Source organism: Delphinapterus leucas, chromosome 19 (assembly GCF_059928025.1).
Source record: "Delphinapterus leucas isolate spDelLeu-1000000601 "Yukka" chromosome 19, BTC_Dleu_Yukka2, whole genome shotgun sequence".
Classification (NCBI taxonomy): domain Eukaryota; kingdom Metazoa; phylum Chordata; class Mammalia; order Artiodactyla; family Monodontidae; genus Delphinapterus; species Delphinapterus leucas.
In genome coordinates, this window is record NC_143147.1 from 37,657,414 (window position 1) to 37,674,237 (window position 16,824).

General features: G+C 42.7%; 1 protein-coding gene across 3 annotated transcripts in view; it reads left to right on the forward strand.

Annotated features, from left to right (window-relative positions):
- The first annotated feature begins 70 nt into the window (after positions 1 to 70).
- Positions 71 to 16,824, forward strand: part of LOC111163640 (phosphatidylcholine transfer protein) — a 31,262-nt gene continuing 14,508 nt past the window's right edge. The window contains exons 1-2 of one of the 3 annotated variants that reach the window (XM_089900863.1): positions 71 to 253; positions 13,194 to 13,311. In XM_089900863.1, coding sequence (XP_089756989.1) covers positions 113 to 253; positions 13,194 to 13,311 — 259 coding nt within the window. In that variant the 5' untranslated portion in view covers positions 71 to 112. The remainder of the gene's footprint in view (positions 254 to 13,193; positions 13,312 to 16,824) is intronic. The other 2 variants (XM_022552518.2, XM_022552516.2) reach the window with 2 other exon arrangements.

A 16,824-nucleotide genomic window follows, 5' to 3' on the forward strand; every position in this document is an offset into this window, starting at 1 on the left:
CTTTTCGGTTCCCTGCCAATTACGCTGGGCCACCCTCTCGCCCCGCCCCCGAACACGAACCTAGCCTGTCCTTGGCCTTCCAGGCAGGTTGAGAAGCAGCTACTGCGGAAGGATGGACCTTGGGGCCGGCGGCTTCTCTGAGGAGCAGTTCCGGGAAGCCTTCGCTGAGCTTCAGCAGCCCGCACTTTCCGGGGCCGACTGGGAGCTGCTGGTGGAGACCTTCGGTATCAGCATCTACCGGCTGCTGGACCAGGTAGCTGTAGGCCCGCTGGAGGAGCACGGGGCGACAGCTTACGGGGTTCCCCTGCCCGCGGAGAGTGCGGGGCTGTATCCGGAAGTGCGGACCTCGCGGGTCTTCTGGAACCCAGAGGAGCTAGCTCTGGGGGTGCCTCCCGTCGACTTTGCCCCCTGCTGGTCGCGGGGAGTGGGGAGGTCATCAGAATTTAGGCTCAGGTCTGAGGCCTGACAGGGCAAGTCGTTTGTTACAACTTACTGATAGAGTTAAAAGGTGGGTCTGCTGATTCTTAGCTCCGTGCACTTGCCTGCAAGGGACGTGGAGCCCCGCTCCCGGGTGGATGTCAGTGGTGTCTGTGTGGTGGGAAGTATTTTAGGATTGAATACAGGTAGAAAAGAGACTGGACTTTTCAGAGAGTGGATGTGCAGGGTGATACGTGTGGGGACAGGAGTGTTGCTGAGAAGGGACCTACTGTCATCTCTAGTCATTTTACTGACTTGCTCCGTTTGGATGCTCCCCACTTCCTTGTAAATTGGACTTAATAACTTGTCTGAAGCCTCCCGGGAGAAAGATTAAAAGGGTAGGAGGAATGGAGTTGGGGGCCTGCCTGGAGGCTTTTGGAACCAGGTGGAATGATGGCCAGTCATCAGTTGCTCTGTGTGCGGGTAGCTGCATGGCAAGTAGCTTAAAAGTCACCTTTAGACAAGGTAAGTGAAGTTGAGGTTTCCTGGCAGAGGATCAGAAGATTAGAGTGTTAGAGAAGGGAGAAGCTCTGAATGTCTGTGAGTACCAGGGTCACTGGGTACAACAGGATGAACAGGAAGCTTAGTAAAGAGCAGGCAGAATTAATTTCTTAGCGTCATTTCAGCAGTTACCTTGTTGCAAAAATGGACATGTTTTCGGACAACATCCTTTTATCTTCTGACCATTTCATTTTCCACACCAGCCACGCCCAGTCATTTGCCAAGTGTTGTCAGTTCACTGCTCAGATGTATCTGATGTCTGGTCCATTTCCCTTCCCTTTCTTTCCTTTACCTTTGCTACTCTGAGTGGCACCTCTTACCTAGAATTGCAGTGACCTCCAAACTAGTTTCTTGGTCTTCCACCTCTCTGATCCCTTCCATCCTACACACTACAGTCCAATCCAGCACCTGAAGGAGAGGTTGTGATCTTATCACTCTCCTTCCAGTGGCCCTGTTGATGGCAGAATTAACAATAATAATACCTACAGTAATAGCTAACACATTGCATGCTTTCTTAGGCTCCAGGCACTGTTTAAGTGCTTTGCAGGCATTGACTTAATCCTCACATCAACCGCATGTTGTAAGTTCCTATGTATGTATATGTAAGGTACTATGACTATCACCTTTTTACCAATTTGGTAATGGATATGTGGAAAGGTTAAGTTGATTGCTCAAGACTCAGACTGGGATTGGAACTCAGCTATCTAGCTCCAGACCTGTGTGTAAATATGCTCCTGCACTGACTCTGAAAGAGGGCAAGTGCTGCCAGGTGGGCTGTGCACGTGGTACTAGGCTGGTCCCAACTCACATCTCCAGCTTTACCTCCCATGACTTGTCCATACCCCTCCTGTCCTCCAGTCAACCCTGACTGCTCCCCTCACCTCTCCCCAAGGGCTTGTGCTCTTTTGATTTTGTGCCTTTTATCGCACAACATCCACTGCCTGAGCTGAGACAGAGTGACTGGCATTGTATTATGTATTGTTTCCATTGTGTATTGTTATGTAGCAGGTCCCATCTCCCTCCTGTGGGGAGGATGTGAGTGGTATTCAGAATAGTTCCTATCCCTACCAACTGTAAGTCTTATTTCCACCTGTTCTGGGTGTGAGGGCAGTCATGGTACATTGACAAGTCTTTCCAGAGAAGTTTCCTAAGTTGGAGGCTGTACGATTCCCAGAGCTGTGCCCTTGAGCCTCAATAGCTAGGATGGAGGGCCACCTTGATCTCCATCTGTATTAAATGTCAAGAGGCCCTGTTGTGTTGGGTACAAGCCCTTCTTCTTTCTTTCTTCCTTTCCTTTCTTTCTTTCTTTTCTTTCTTTCTTTTCTCTTTCTTTCTTTCTTTTTAACCAGTTGCCAAGTGATGCTGAAGCTCCTGGTCCACAGACCATACTTTGAGAACCACTGATATATGGGGAGCATCTTGCATGGTGCTCAAGGGGGTTCTGACATTGAGAGGCAGGAGAGGGCCCTAGAGATGAGAAGCAGTGGGAACTGAAAGGTAAGGGTGAGAAAAAGGAGTATCTTAAGACAAAAGCAATGCCCACTTTAAGACTCACTCTCCCTGATTTTTAAATTAGTGGTCACTTGGGAGTGAATGTGGTCCCCTGAACAGTGTTGAGAAGTTCCGCTGGAGAGAAAGACCGTGGGTTACTTACAAATGCTTTCCCAGGGATCTGCAGTCAGATCTCGCTGGAGCTTTAGGCTGGTTACCATGCCAGTAGACATTGTGAACTGCCAATAGATGGTGTGAAACTGGTGTGCAGAGGCTCACATCACTGATTTAGACCAAGAAAGCATTGGACTGAAAAGATCTGGCTGGGCGCTTGACTTCTTATGTTTTTAAGCCAAGTGTCTGGCACTGTGAGAAGGGACTGCCTTTGTCCTCTCATAGGTCTTCTAATCAATGAGTTTGGTAAGGAGCAGACAGTACTTTCCTAGGGACTGTTCTTTCCTATATTGTTGACCTTCTAAAATACTGAGAGCCTGGATTTACTGGGAAAACTCTGTGGTTAGCCAGGCTGGACTGAAAGAAAGTTTGGCCTTTCGGAGGGAAGCAGAGATTTAACTGCCATGAGAACAGATTTACCTCGATGGATGAGAAGCTTCCACTCCCATTCCCCAGGTGGGATCATAATCCAATTTGCATCATGGGCTTCTTTACTTCCGGATGATAGGACTCTTCTGCTCCCTTCTCCCACCCTTCTGCCTCTCTCTTAAGGGAGGAGTAGGTACCAGTGTGATTGATGGAACAATTGTTGCACCCAGGACGCTTACAGAGCCATATTTACTCATGGGTAGGGCCACCATGTCTTAAAGCTGAACATCATGTGTTGCCTCCTTCTACTTCCTGCCGCTGATCGAGGCTAACTCTCTCTCTGTCTCTTGTCTCTCTCTGTCTGTCTCTTTCTCTGTCTCTGTCTCTCTCCTATTTCATCTTTCCTGAGCATACAACTGGATGGACATGTCAGAGCCTCAGTTCTCCCTCTCCTTACTTGTCTCTCAGGATGAGGGTGTGGTATGAGGCAGTATGAAGATGCTGGTCCCAAGATTTAGATTTGGGGGAATGAAGGGGGAGGGATGAGTAGGATCCCCGTCTTCCGTCTCCAGGTATAAGTCGAACTTTGTGCTCCACAGCTGCCTTTGGGCTGTTTGAATGTGTCCTAGTGAGAAGAAACCTCCAGAATATTGGTTCATGACCCATTCAAGCAGTCTTTCAGGACCTATTGTGTGCCTGCATTTTGCTAAGCCCTGGTGATGCCTGATGAATAAGACAAAGTTCATGCCTTCCAGAAGCTTTAAGACAATAAAACAGACACTTTTTTTTGCTATGTAGATCTGAGCGCCTGACCTATACCATTTTTCTTCTGCCTGAAAAGCTTCTTTTAACATTCCTTCTAGAGGAGGTCTGCTACTGATGAACTCCCTCAGTTTTTTTTTTTTTTTTTTTTTTTTGCGGTACGCAGGCCTCTCACTGCTGTGGCCTCTCCCGTTGCGGAGCACAGGCTCTGGACGCGCAGGCTCAGCGGCCATGGCTCACGGGCCCAGCCGCTCCGCGGCACGTGGGATCTTCCCAGACCTGGGCACGAACCCGTGTCCCCAGCATTGGCAGGTGGACTCTCAATCACTGTGCCACCAGGGAAGCCCCCTCAGTTTTTATTTGTCTGAAAAAGTTTTTATTTCTTCTTCACTCTTGAAGGACAGTTTCATTGGATATAGAATTCTAGTCAGTAACTTATTTCTTTCAAAATATTATATATTTCACTCCACCCTCTTTTTGCAGGGTGGATTCTCAGGAGATGTCTGTTGTAATTCTCATCTGTATTCCTCTGTAGGTAAAGTGCTCCCCCATCCCTCCTGCTACAGCATCTTTCAAGATTTTCTTTTTCTCTTTGGTTTTCTGAGTTTGAATATGATTTATTTAAGACTTTTTGGTGCTTCTTTTGTATGGTGTGCTCAAGATTGGCAGATTTACTTTGAAGGGTGGTCTGAGCTTAGATGGTAAACCGCCATGTGATTCAAAATAAAATATAGTATATTTGGGGCTTATGACGCAAAGATTTCTCTCTTGCATGTGGAATTGCAGTACAACTCTAGTAATTCAGAGTTTTCCTGGGGTGTATGTTTTAGAAGTGGTGGTGGCAATGGTCTCAAGCAGGGACTGTGAATTTTTTTACGTAAAGAGCCAAATAGAAAATATTTTAGGCTTTACAGGCTAAGAGGCAAAATGGAGGTAATTATGTATTGACTTATATAACCACTTAAAAATGTAAAAACCATTTTTAGCTTGTGGACTGTGAAAAATAGTCAGCATGACAGATTTAGCAACGCTGGTCTAATGTACAGTTTTGATGCCTAATTGCTCTGTCACTTTAGGATTTATGAACCTAAGACCCTAGCTGGGTCTCTGGCTTCCCAATCTACAAGCTGGAGATAATTCCTGTCCTGCCAAATTTGTACAGGGATCCAATGAGAGGATACATTTTGAAGCACCTTGTAAATTGAATGGTGTTTGGTTGTGAGATATACCAAGGGTGATCTATGTCCTGATATACCCACCACAGACCTGGTTTACGCTTGTCCTGGTGAAAAATTTTATAACACCTCTCTCACTCAAAAGTGTTCTGGTTGGAATGATAAATTATATGGTCACCCTAATGCTATATGCACCCTGAGGGCTTATTAATTTATCTAATGACATGTTGGGAGAGGTCAGTGACTATTTGAGGCAGGATCATAAACTTTGAACTCTGCGGTCACATTGCTGGCTTCAAGTCCAGGTTCTGTTGCAACTAATGAACTTCAAGTTCATTAGTTGTGTGACCTTGGGTGGGTTTCATAACCTTTTGTTTTTATTTTAATAGCTTTTTTGAGGTATCATTTAAGTACCACAAAATTTACTCATTTTAAGTGTACAGTTCACTGATTTTTAGTAAATTTATGGAGTCATGCAGCCTTCCCCAAGCCTAATTTTAGAACAGGTGTGTTACCCCCAAAGAAACCTCCTGCCCATTTGCAGTCATCCCCTGTTCCCATTGCCAATCTCAGACAACCACCAAGCTACTTCCTGTCTCTACAGACTTAACTTTTCCAGGAATTTCTCAGAACTTCTTTAAACCTCAGTTTTGTTGTCTGTAAAATGAGTTTACCAATGGTCCACACCTCATATTTTCATTGCGTAGCTTAAATGGGATGAACCCTGTAATGCAGTCAGCCCAGGGCCTGGTATTCAGTAAGTACTCAACAAGCATTAGCTATCAGTGTTATCTTACCTAGCTCTCTGCAGTCCTTCAGGTTTAAACCTGCCATGTGTTCTTGGAGAGACCTCAAATATTGAACCCGATTTAGTCAGCTGTCTTTCTTCATACAGTCTTCTTCATACACACTGCCCAGTGGCAGCTACAGTTTTGACATCTGCCATTAGGAGTGATTCTTGTTGGTGAAAAATGCTTACTTTTCATACCTTGTGAGCCTGTTACTTGCCACAGAGGGCTGGAGTTGGACAGTTTCCACAGTGGTAGATTGGAGAGGTGTCCTAGGGCCTGAGGAATGGAAATGAGCTCTTCTATGAGAGGCAAAGAAAATTCAGTACACACTCGAGGGTGCATTTATAGGATTAGAGAGATGTGATTCACCAAGGCTGTCTTGTAGTTAGTGATGTAAATGTGGATAAACACCATAATTGAAGAGAATGAGTGATGCCTTTCTGCAGGTGAAGTGTCAGGGTTTAGGGACAGTGGGGATTACTCCTCTGTGGGATTACTCCTGTGTGGGAATTGCAAATGTGAAACACAAACATTATGACCTTTTGACATTTCTCAGATGTAAACACATTAGCGCTACAGAACTTATTCTGCTTAGGACAAATAAGTGAAATGTTGGCAGCAATGTTTCTCAAAATATTTTAACTCTGTGAATGCAATTTAAAAAATTGAAATTTTTAAAAAATGCATTTGAATTACAATTGGTAAGAAATGTAACGGCTTGATTTTTAGACTAGTAAGCCAGAATAACAGAACATCTCAAAAATTAGTTATGACAGTAGCAAATTGCTAAAGCGTGCCTCCACACCCCTTCCGCTTCTTCACTGATAAAGTAGAGATAATGAGATGCTTATTTCATAGGGTTATTATGAGTATTAATCTCCAAGTACAGTGCCCAGCTTACAGCAGGTGTTGCATAGATGTTAGTTCCTGTAAAATGTGCATTACATTACAGTTCTGAATTATCAGTTCTTTAATCTGGAAAAAGGAGATCATTATTACACCTACCTTATTAGTACTTACTGAGTACTTATTACATACTGGGCACCACAGTAAGAGCTTTAGATGGATTATCTAATTTAATCCTCATAATCATTCCCCTAGGTAGAAACTCTTATTAGACCCACTTTGCAGCTGAGGAAAGCAAGGCTAGTAGGTGGAAGAGCTTAGACCATACCTGGGTTGTGACTCCAAGCCCATTCTATAAATACCATGCTGTATTTCCTGGCACGGGAGTTTTGAGATGACTCTGAAATACTATATGGAAAAATACCACAGCCCTAGCTCATTGAAAGTGATAATATTTATCCTTTCTCCATTTCTGCCTTTTCCTTTTTCCTTGTCTCAGTCCCCCAGAAGCAGCATCTAAAAAATACCTCTTCTGGCTGTTGGAGGCCTATTGGACAAACACACCAGGCTGAAGGACTCATGGGAACATCTCAGTGGGAGGTCCATCCTGGGTGGTCTGGTGCAGGAACACTGGCTTGGGGACTGGAAGGGACAGTTTCCCATCCACGCTTGGCCACCAAGAGTCATCAGTTGACTCTTGGAGAGTCACTGTCACCTTTTCCATAAGGGTCTAAGGCCCCTTCCAGCTCTAAGAGCTTGTGTTGTCTTTACTGAAATTATTAGCTTGTCATTTGGAACAGTGGCTTGGAGCAAATGTGCAGAGAGAATAGAGCTAAATTAGAAGACTTTGTGGGAAGAAGAAGGGGCTGGTGTCACCCTCTTTCTGGCTGTCCCAAGTGTTAACTGTAGGACTCAGGCAACTAATGTAGCGTTTTTGAGCTTCATTTCCTCATGTAAAGGTGGAGATGACACCAATGCCCCTATTGATACCACAGGGCTATGTTGTTGAGATTATACGACATAATGAATATAAAACTGAAAACTGCACTGTGTTTAGAGAAACAAATGCTAGTGTTATTGAAAGAACTTACAGCAGGTCCGAGTGATTGGAAGACTTCAAATGCATAATACATGATTGTTGCAGTGACTGCTGACAGATCACCAAAGGAAATACATTCCAAGCTGAAAAACCAAGTATAAGACTATGCCTGATTGTTTTCTCAGGGCCAAGAACATAGTGGGTCCATAAATTTTTTCTGAGTTACATAGTGGAAGGAGATGGAACTTTCTATGATAGTGTGTGTGAGGTTTCAGATATCTGTGCAAAATTAAATATGCTTCAAGTTAATGTCCATTAATAGTGTCCATTATCTCTTCTCTTCCTTGACAATTCATTTTAGTAATGCTTATGTATTTCTGTACTATTTTAATGTTTTACACAGTCATATTTGCTTGTAATGTTTTGTCAGTCTACTTTTCTACTTAAAATAATGTTAAAGAAAAAACAAACCTGGACTTAGGGTTGGGGGTTATTGCAGTAGGGAGAGTACTTTGACCATAGGATCCACGAGTATCTCAGAAGTGAGGCAGAAGGGTCTTTCTTTTATAGAGAGAAGTCAGCAAGGCTAGAAGCCATGTATGGGCAAGTGAGATGAAGGTGGCCTGACTGGAGAAGAGAACAGAGAATATCTTACCCTGAGGCCAGTCCATTCTCAGGAGGTGCTGGATGCTGACTCAGGCTGAGGCTGGGCCAAAGTTTAGGGTCTGGAGGAAGGAGAGGTGCTTAACTAGCTTGGTTAACAAGTATTTTGTTCCGATTGATCAGTGGAATAAGCAGTTTAGCTAATCATTTACAGGGCAATGAAAGGGAATTTAGACGCTCTATGTCTGGCCTTGTGACAGGTAAACAAGGGGCATGTATGTGAGTCTCATCTAAGTCATGAGGGGAAAGGTGGTTCTTTTGTGATAAGCTGTTTTCTGGAACCCAAAGGGTGGGAGCTTTTCTTAACCTCTGCTGTCTTCTGGGATGACAGAACTCAAGTACAATTCTCAGTAAGAGCTACCTGTAATAATTAGGATTGCTTTTAGCTGCAAGTAACAGAAAACTGGATTAACAATGACTTAAGCAAAGAGGGGTTTATTTTTCTCACCTGACAAGTAGTTCAGAGGTCAGCAGTTGCTGGCATTGGTTTAGCTGATCAACGACGTTAATAAAACTCTGAATATTTTCACTCTGCTTTCTCATGTTTGTTGTCTTTTAGTCACGAAATAGCTGCCGCAGCTCCAGAATCATATACATATTCAAAACAAGAGGGAGGTGTCTTATGGCTATTAACCTCTACGTGTATAGGGGGCCAGGAAAGTTTTTAGCTGTGCACATGGCCATAGGGGTTCTCTTAGTAAGAAAGAGAGTATATGCTATAATGAATCTTCTGTTTCTTCTGGGAATTATATTCTACACATGATATTGACTGATTCTCTACCATTGAATAATTCCTTTACCTTGTCAAGTATAGGAAATTAAATATCCTATAAAGGGAGCATTAGAAAATCATGCAGTATGTTTTACTTTAGATTAAAAAAAATGAGCCTTTCTTAGAAGTGGTTTTCTGGAGGACCTTCAGGAAAAGCCAAGAACCTCTTCAGTAAACTTGTTTGGAGCCATTTATTGAAATGTTAGTATGTTTGGAAACATATCTGCAACAAATGTTGTACAGGAATTATATCTCTAATTTGAAAGAGACTAAATACTGAAGTTTTATGTGGGCAATACTAGAAACATTGCCCAAATAAAACTAAGGTTTATGTTCTTTTTCTATTAAATTGTTTGTACAAACAATGGTACCTGATCCTGAGAAGATGCTTCTTTGCTACTGGTGAGACTATAAATAGGTAAAAATTTTTCTTAAAGGTTTAGAAAAAGTAAAAAGAGCATTAAAATGTTAATGTCCTTTACCCTAAAATTTATCTCTAAGGAAGAATTTGCTTTCCTTGTGAAAATGTTAGAATTATGAACCAAGTTTGTCCATACAGAATCATTTTTCCAGCAATGCTCATAATTGTGAAAATATATGGAAATAGAAATAACTTACAAGAATAATTAAATTAGTTGTTATTGCTCCATAGTTTCAAATTAATATAGTTAAAAATAGAAATACAAGTTGTTTATCCATCTTACTCCCATTTTATAACACATAGAAGTATTTATTTACTCAAAAAACATGTCAAATATTACCAGTGGGTACTTGTGGATTATGGAATTTCACATCATTTTAATTTTATTTATTATTTTTGGCATTTTCTAATTTTCCTTAATGAATATGAATTATTTCTATAATTATAAAAAATTCACTTTATTTTGTAAAAGATATAATGAAAATGTATGTTTGCTGAGACCCTCTTTTGAAAGAAATAAGGGGTGAAAAAGTGCTTTGATCCAAGAATTTGGGTGGGGTTGCTCAGAGCCTGAAAAGAACATTTTATTGATAGACTAGAAAAGGTGTCACAAAGCATTTTGTCCTCTGGAGTTCTGGCATTTCTCAGTTCTGCCACGAAGGAAGTGTTTAAAGGAAGTTGTCCCAATAGTTCATTCTTTTGTATTCAGGTTAATCCCATCTTTCTATTTTTCTCTTCCTAGAGAGCTTTCTGTTTTTCTTTTCTGTGATATGTACAAGACTGAGGTTACTAGGGCTGAAACTATATTCAGAGGGATGGGAACCAGTTCTAGAAAACTGTCTTGATTCATTCAGATAACCAAAGGTAACTCATGTGGAGTTGGGGAGATCATTATCTCTATACATAATTATCCCTTTTGCTTAGTATGTGTAGAAAATGGGGACCCAGTACTCCTGAACGGAAGCTAATTGTCCCTCTCCTAAGACATTAAAATGTGTGTGGGTGTAGATGTGTGGTGTGTACAATCCCTCACTATCTTTCCATCTGTGAACTTGAGGGGAGGGGACAGGAAGGGAAGGAGATGTTTCTCTTGAGTCCTGCCTTTCCTATGGGGCATCCATGGTACAGCATATAAGGAGGTCAGACCTACCAGTTTGTCATTTGCTGGTTGGAAACCCTTGGTATAAAGCCACATACTTTTGGAACTGAAACATCCTTATGAATTCAGTTTCAATTTTACCTTCCATATCCTGCCAGTTACTTTCATATACATCTGAGATTCCTAAACTGGGATATGCTTATCCCTGGGTTATGCCACCTGAGTCAGGAGACAATTGAAGCCTCAGGATCTCTAGAAAGATTCCCCATGTTTACCCCTTGACCTCAGGTAAGTACCTGGAACGGTGTTTAAGAAGATGGGTTCATTCATGTTTGATTAGCCAATCAGATTGCGTTAGCACGTGGCAATATGAATACATATAAAAGCTTCATTTTTGTTTGTTTGTTTGCTTTTGCACTGAAATTAAGAGGCATTGATTTAATTTTAACAATAGAGCCTTTAGACAAGGTGAGGTTCAGGAATTGTTAGCTGCAATTGTATGGAGAGTGAAGCGTGGTAGTGTCACCAACTCCAGCCCAGAACCCTCACAGAATATGGCTTAACATGAAAACAAGGAAAATCTCTTGTACTTAGGAATCTAGATATGGTCTTTTACTGAATAAAAGGGACTAGTATGATTTGAGGCTGGTGTGTTGCCCCCTTTTCACTCTTTTATACACAAGTCTTTTATAGGGACTTCCCTGTCAGTCCAGTGGTTAAGACTTCGCCTTCCAATGCAGTGGGTGAGGGTTCAGTCCCTGGTTGGGGAGCTAAGATCCCACATACCTTGTGGCGAAAACCCCAAAACATAAAACAGAAGCAGTATTGTTACAAATTCAATAAAGACTTTAAAAAAAAGTCACTTATAGAAAAATTCTGTCTTGGAATTGGTAAAACAATGTGTTGGGTTTCATTACGCCCCATGGATATCTAAAACAGTAGTCTGAACCCTGAATGCTAGCTACCTATATGATACCCCTACATGGATGTTTAATAAGCCTCTCAAACTCAACTTGCTCAAGGTAGAACTCTTGGTTACCCTGCAGCCCACAAATCACCTCCTCTGCAAGTTTTCTCTGTCTTAGAAAATGGATCTCCCATCTACCTGGTTGTTTAAGCAAGTGTTATAAGAATTATCCTCAACTTTTGTTTTCTCTGTCCCCACGGCCAGTCTGTCAGCAATCCCTGTTGACATTACTTCCAAAATGTGTCCCTAAATCACTGACTTCTCCCCACCACTGTTGTTACCTTCCTGTCTAATCACCATCATCTCTTTTCTGGACCATTGCACTGGTCTTCTAACTCAGGGGTCCCCAATCCCCGGGCCACGGACTGGTGCTGGTCTGTGGCCTGTTAGGAACCGCACTGCACAGCAGGAGGTGAGTGGCATGTGAGCGAGCGAAGCTTCATCTGTATTTACAGCCACTCCCCATCGCTCGCATTACCGCCTGAGCTCCACCTTCTGTCAGATCAGCAGTGGCGTTAGAATTCCATAGGAGCGCAAACCCTACTGTGCATTGCTCACATGAGGGATCTAGGTTGCGTGCTTCTCATGAGAATCTAATGCCTGATGGTCTGAGGTGGAGCTGAGGCCGTGATGCTGGCGCTGGGGAGTGGCTGCAAATACAGATTATCATTAGCAGAGAGGTTTGACTACACAGAGACCAAAATAAATCAATTGCTTGCAGACTCATTTCAAAACCCTATCAGTGAATGGCAAGTGAAAACAAGCTCATGGCTCTCACTGATTCTGCATTAGGGTGAATTATATAATTATTTCATTAAATATTGCAATGTAATAATAATAGAAATAAAGTACACAATAAATGTAATGTACTTGAATCATCCCGAAACCATCCTCCACCCTGGTCCGTGGAAAAATTGTCTTCCACGAAACCGGTCCCTAGTGCCAAAAAAGTTGGGGACCGCTCTTCTAACCCATCTCCTTGCTCCCTTGTGATCTATTTTCTACCAAGAAGCAAGAATCATCTTTTAAAAGTCATCGCCTATTTAAAGTAATTCCCATATTTAAAATTATTTGTTGGTTTTCCAGAGCAGTTATAAAAATATTTTCACCCCTTTACCCTGGTTTACAAAGCCCTTTGGGCATGGCCTCTACTACCTCTCTGACCTCAGCCCTTACCACTCTCCCCCATCACAGTTCTCTGGACCCCCTGACTTTCTGTTCTGTGAGTAAGGCAAACCATCGGGCCCCCTCCCAACCAGAAGTGGGCTTTCCTCATCTTCCCATGGCTGGATCCTTCTAATATTTAGAAGAAACCGTTCTGATAAATCCCTCATAGAGACATTTCCTGAACACCCGATGATATAGGACGCACCACCAGCCCACCAAAACTAGACACCATTTATCACATAACCCTCTTTTATCCTACTTAAATTACCTGGATAGCATAGCGCTGTCACCACCTCCAATGCCTAAGGCCAAATATAGGACCCACGAGAGCAGGTTCCTCATCTGCTTTTTCACTATTGTTTCACTAAGACCAAGAGGAGGCGCTCAGTAGTAGTGCTGCATGAACAGCTGTTTTTCATATGCTGTGTAATGTCAACCTGAGAATCAATAGGTTGTTTCTATCTGTTCTGTTTTTATAGCAGACTGGACTGTATGAGTATAAGGTCTTTGGCTTTCTGGAGGATTGCTCACCGGATCTACTTGCAGATGTCTTTATGGACTTAGACTATAGAAAACAGTGGGACCAATATGTTAAAGGTGAGTGACACTTACAATTTAACAAAACCAGTTAGAAAGTAGAATCTAATGTTATTTATTCTAGCCAGCAGTAAGCAAAAGGTTTAATTTTTACTATGTTTCATTTTTAATTTTGGCATATATGTCTTAAAGTTCTAGGTTAAAATGTGACTTTGCTAATCTCAGGATTTGCTCCTTGCATACTATTAGAGTCACTCTCCAGTTTGCTCTGAGGGCTGCTTTGTTCTTATTATAAGTTCGTTTTCATCTCATAAACCTAGGTGGTCATGGAAAGCTTCTTGGAGGAGGTGGTACCCAAGCTTTGTTTTAGAGGTTGAATCAGAGTTTTATAAATGGCAAGAATACCTATATGTGAAGAGGTGAGAGGGTGAGGGGGTGAGTGGTTAAAGGGCATTTGAGGTCTAGGAATAGCATGAGTAAAGTGAGGAAGGCATGAAACAACATGAAATATTAAAAAATTGTGAGCAGTTGGGTGCTATTGAGTTGCTGGGGTAGCAGAATCTGGAACTAGGGCGGGAGGAGGGTCCAGAGCCCCAAAGGCCTAGGCTGGCCACCTGGCTACACTTCTTAGATTTTCACTAGAAGTGAGGGAGAGTTATGAGAAGCATTAGATAGGGGCTCTTCCTGCCACTTAGAGTGGGGAGTGGCCTCTGCCATCCCAGTCACAGCGAGATGGATATGCAGCAGCTAGCCCAGGGACACAGAAACCCTGACACACCCTTGCTGTGGTCAGGAATCTTAGTCGCAAGTAACCAAGCACTAACAAATGCCAGTGTAAGAAAAGGAGAAAGCGTTTTTTTGTTGTTGTTGTTGTTCATGGAATTGAAAAGTGCATAGTTGTCTGGCTTCCAGGTCAGCTACATCCAATACTTTATATCTCCAGCTTGACTGTGTTTTCTTCTGTGTTGACCTCATTCTCAGGCAGATTCTTATGTCATGGCAAAGTTGCCACCAGAGGGTGCAGGCTTACATTCTAACCATGTACGTAACCCCAGAGGAATAGGAACTTTCCTACTGATGCAGCCAGAGTCCCAGGGTTGGCTCTCATAGCCTCAATATGGATCATATACTTACTTGCTTGGGACATTTATCATGGTTTTGGGTCACTTAGTGCTATCAAATAGCCTTCCTATCTAGGGGGAATTGTGATGCCACTTATTCAAGGGAGAAGCCACAAGTTCTCTGTCCATCCCTCTAGCAGACATTGTTCAGTCGTGTGCTGTAGACATTGGAAGAGCGTCTGATGTGTGGTACTTGGCATCAGCAGTCCACACTCTGGAGTACAGTCCAGAGACAGCGGTAGTTTGGCTTCTCTGGAGCCATCCTGAGGTTCTAACCTAACTCTGGTCCTCCTAGATCTTCTGTAAACTGCATGAGAGCCTTTAATAAAACACTTTTTGGCCTAAACTTGCTAGAGTGGCAAGCCAAGACTCTGTCCACACATGCCTTCCCTAAACTAATCACCTTGGCCGTGTCTGGCTCAATATCCCACCCCTATAATTAACGCCGAGTCAGTTCTGCTTAAACTGCATAGTGAAGGAGAAAAAGGAGAATGAGATGCTGGTCCAAGAAGAGGAGAGCCAAAGCTGAGCAGGCAAAGCAACAGATGTCTACTCCTTCCCTTCCTTTCAAGGGCATCTTCAGCCTCCTGTACCAGTGGGCTGGCAAGCTCTTTACCCCATGGTCTGCTTCTAATAGATTTCATTTTTTCAAAAGGTAAATTAATTAACACATTGCCACAGTTAGTATCTCCTCAAGGGACTCTCTTGGTTCCTTCAGCAGCCTTGGTGTAGCGCCTTCTCTAAATGCTTAGTTAGAAGCTTCCTGCACAGCTTGCGGACAGAGGCTGCACACTTCATAGCATTCCTTTGCACAGCTTGCGGACAGAGGCTGCACACTTCATAGCATTCCTTTGCTATCTCCCTACAAGAGCTGATGCTATATGCGCTATATGCATGGTGGATATTAAGGAGATTTGGTCCCTGTAGCTGTGGTATAAAGCAACATAGGAGAGAGGAAAGAAAGTTAGGATTAGCACAGTTAAGCAGCTTTCTAGCTGTTTAGAAAGGACACTGCCCTCTCTGGAAACTTTGTTTCCCAATTGAACACACTAGACTAGGTCGCTCAGTCCCAGGACACCTGTAATATGTCAAGAAATCTAAAGGGTTGGGGGAGGGGGGCGTAAGGACACAACAGTAAAACATTTGCTACTCTAGTGACATCTGGTGGTTTCCCTGATTTTTTTTTTTTTTTTTTTTTTGCAGTACGCGGGCCTCTCACTGTGGCAGCCTCTCCCGTTGCGGAGCACAGGCTCCGGACGCGCAGGCTCAGCGGCCATGGCTCACGGGCCTAGCCGCTCCGCGGTATGTGGGATCTTCCCAGACCGGGGCACGAACCCGTGTCCCCTGCCTCGGCAGGCGGACTCTCAACCACTGCACCACCAGGGAAGCCCGGTTTCCCTGACTTTTAAACCTGAAAATTTATTTTTTAATGCCTAATTTTATTTCACTGAATTTTTTTGAGAGTGTTGTTTGTGCTATATAATGAACAATTTTTGCTGGGTTCTTTTATTTTTACTCTGTTTTTATATCTACTAGACTCTGCCCCTGGGCAGCAGACTTTCAGTGGTAGTAAACCTGACTTTTTCTAGAATTCTGTGCCTTATGAGTGAGTGGTTTAGCATCCCTACAGGATCATCATATCAAAGCTTCTTGCTTTTTTTAATTTCTTCTGAATTTTTGAATTTTATTTTATTTATTTTTTTATACAGCAGCTCCTTACTACTTATCCATTTTATATGTATTAGTGTATACATGTCAATCCCAATCTCCAATTCATCACAGCACCACCCCCCCCCCACCACTTTCCCCTCTTGGTGCCCACACATTTGTTCTCTCCATCTGTGTCTCTATTTCTGTCCTGCAAACCAGTTCATCTGTACTATTTTTCTAGGTTCCACATATATGCATTAACATATGATATTTATTTTTCTCTTTCTGACTTACTTCACTCTGTATGACAGTCTCTAGATCCATCCACGTCTCTACAGATGACCCAGTTTTGTTCCTTTTTATGGCTGAGTAATATTCCATTGTATATATATACCACATCTTCTGTATCCATTTGTCTGTCAATGGGCATTTAGGTTGCTTCCATGACCTGGCTTGTAAATAGTGCTGCAGTGAACATTGGGGTGCATGTATCTTTTTGAATTATGGTTTTCTCTGGGTATATGCCCAGTAGTGGGATTGCTGGGTCATATGGTAATTCTATTTTTAGTTTTTAAAGGAACCTCCATACTGTTCTCCATAGTGGCTGTATCAATTTACAGTCCCACCAATAGTGCAAGAGGGTTCCCTTTTCTCCACACCCTCTCCAGCATTTGTTGTTTGTAGATTTTCTGATGATGCCAATTCGAACTGGTATGAGGTGATATCTCATTGTAGTTTTGATTTGCATTTCTCTAATAATTAGTGATGTGGAGCAGTTTTTCATGTGCTTCTTGGCCATCTG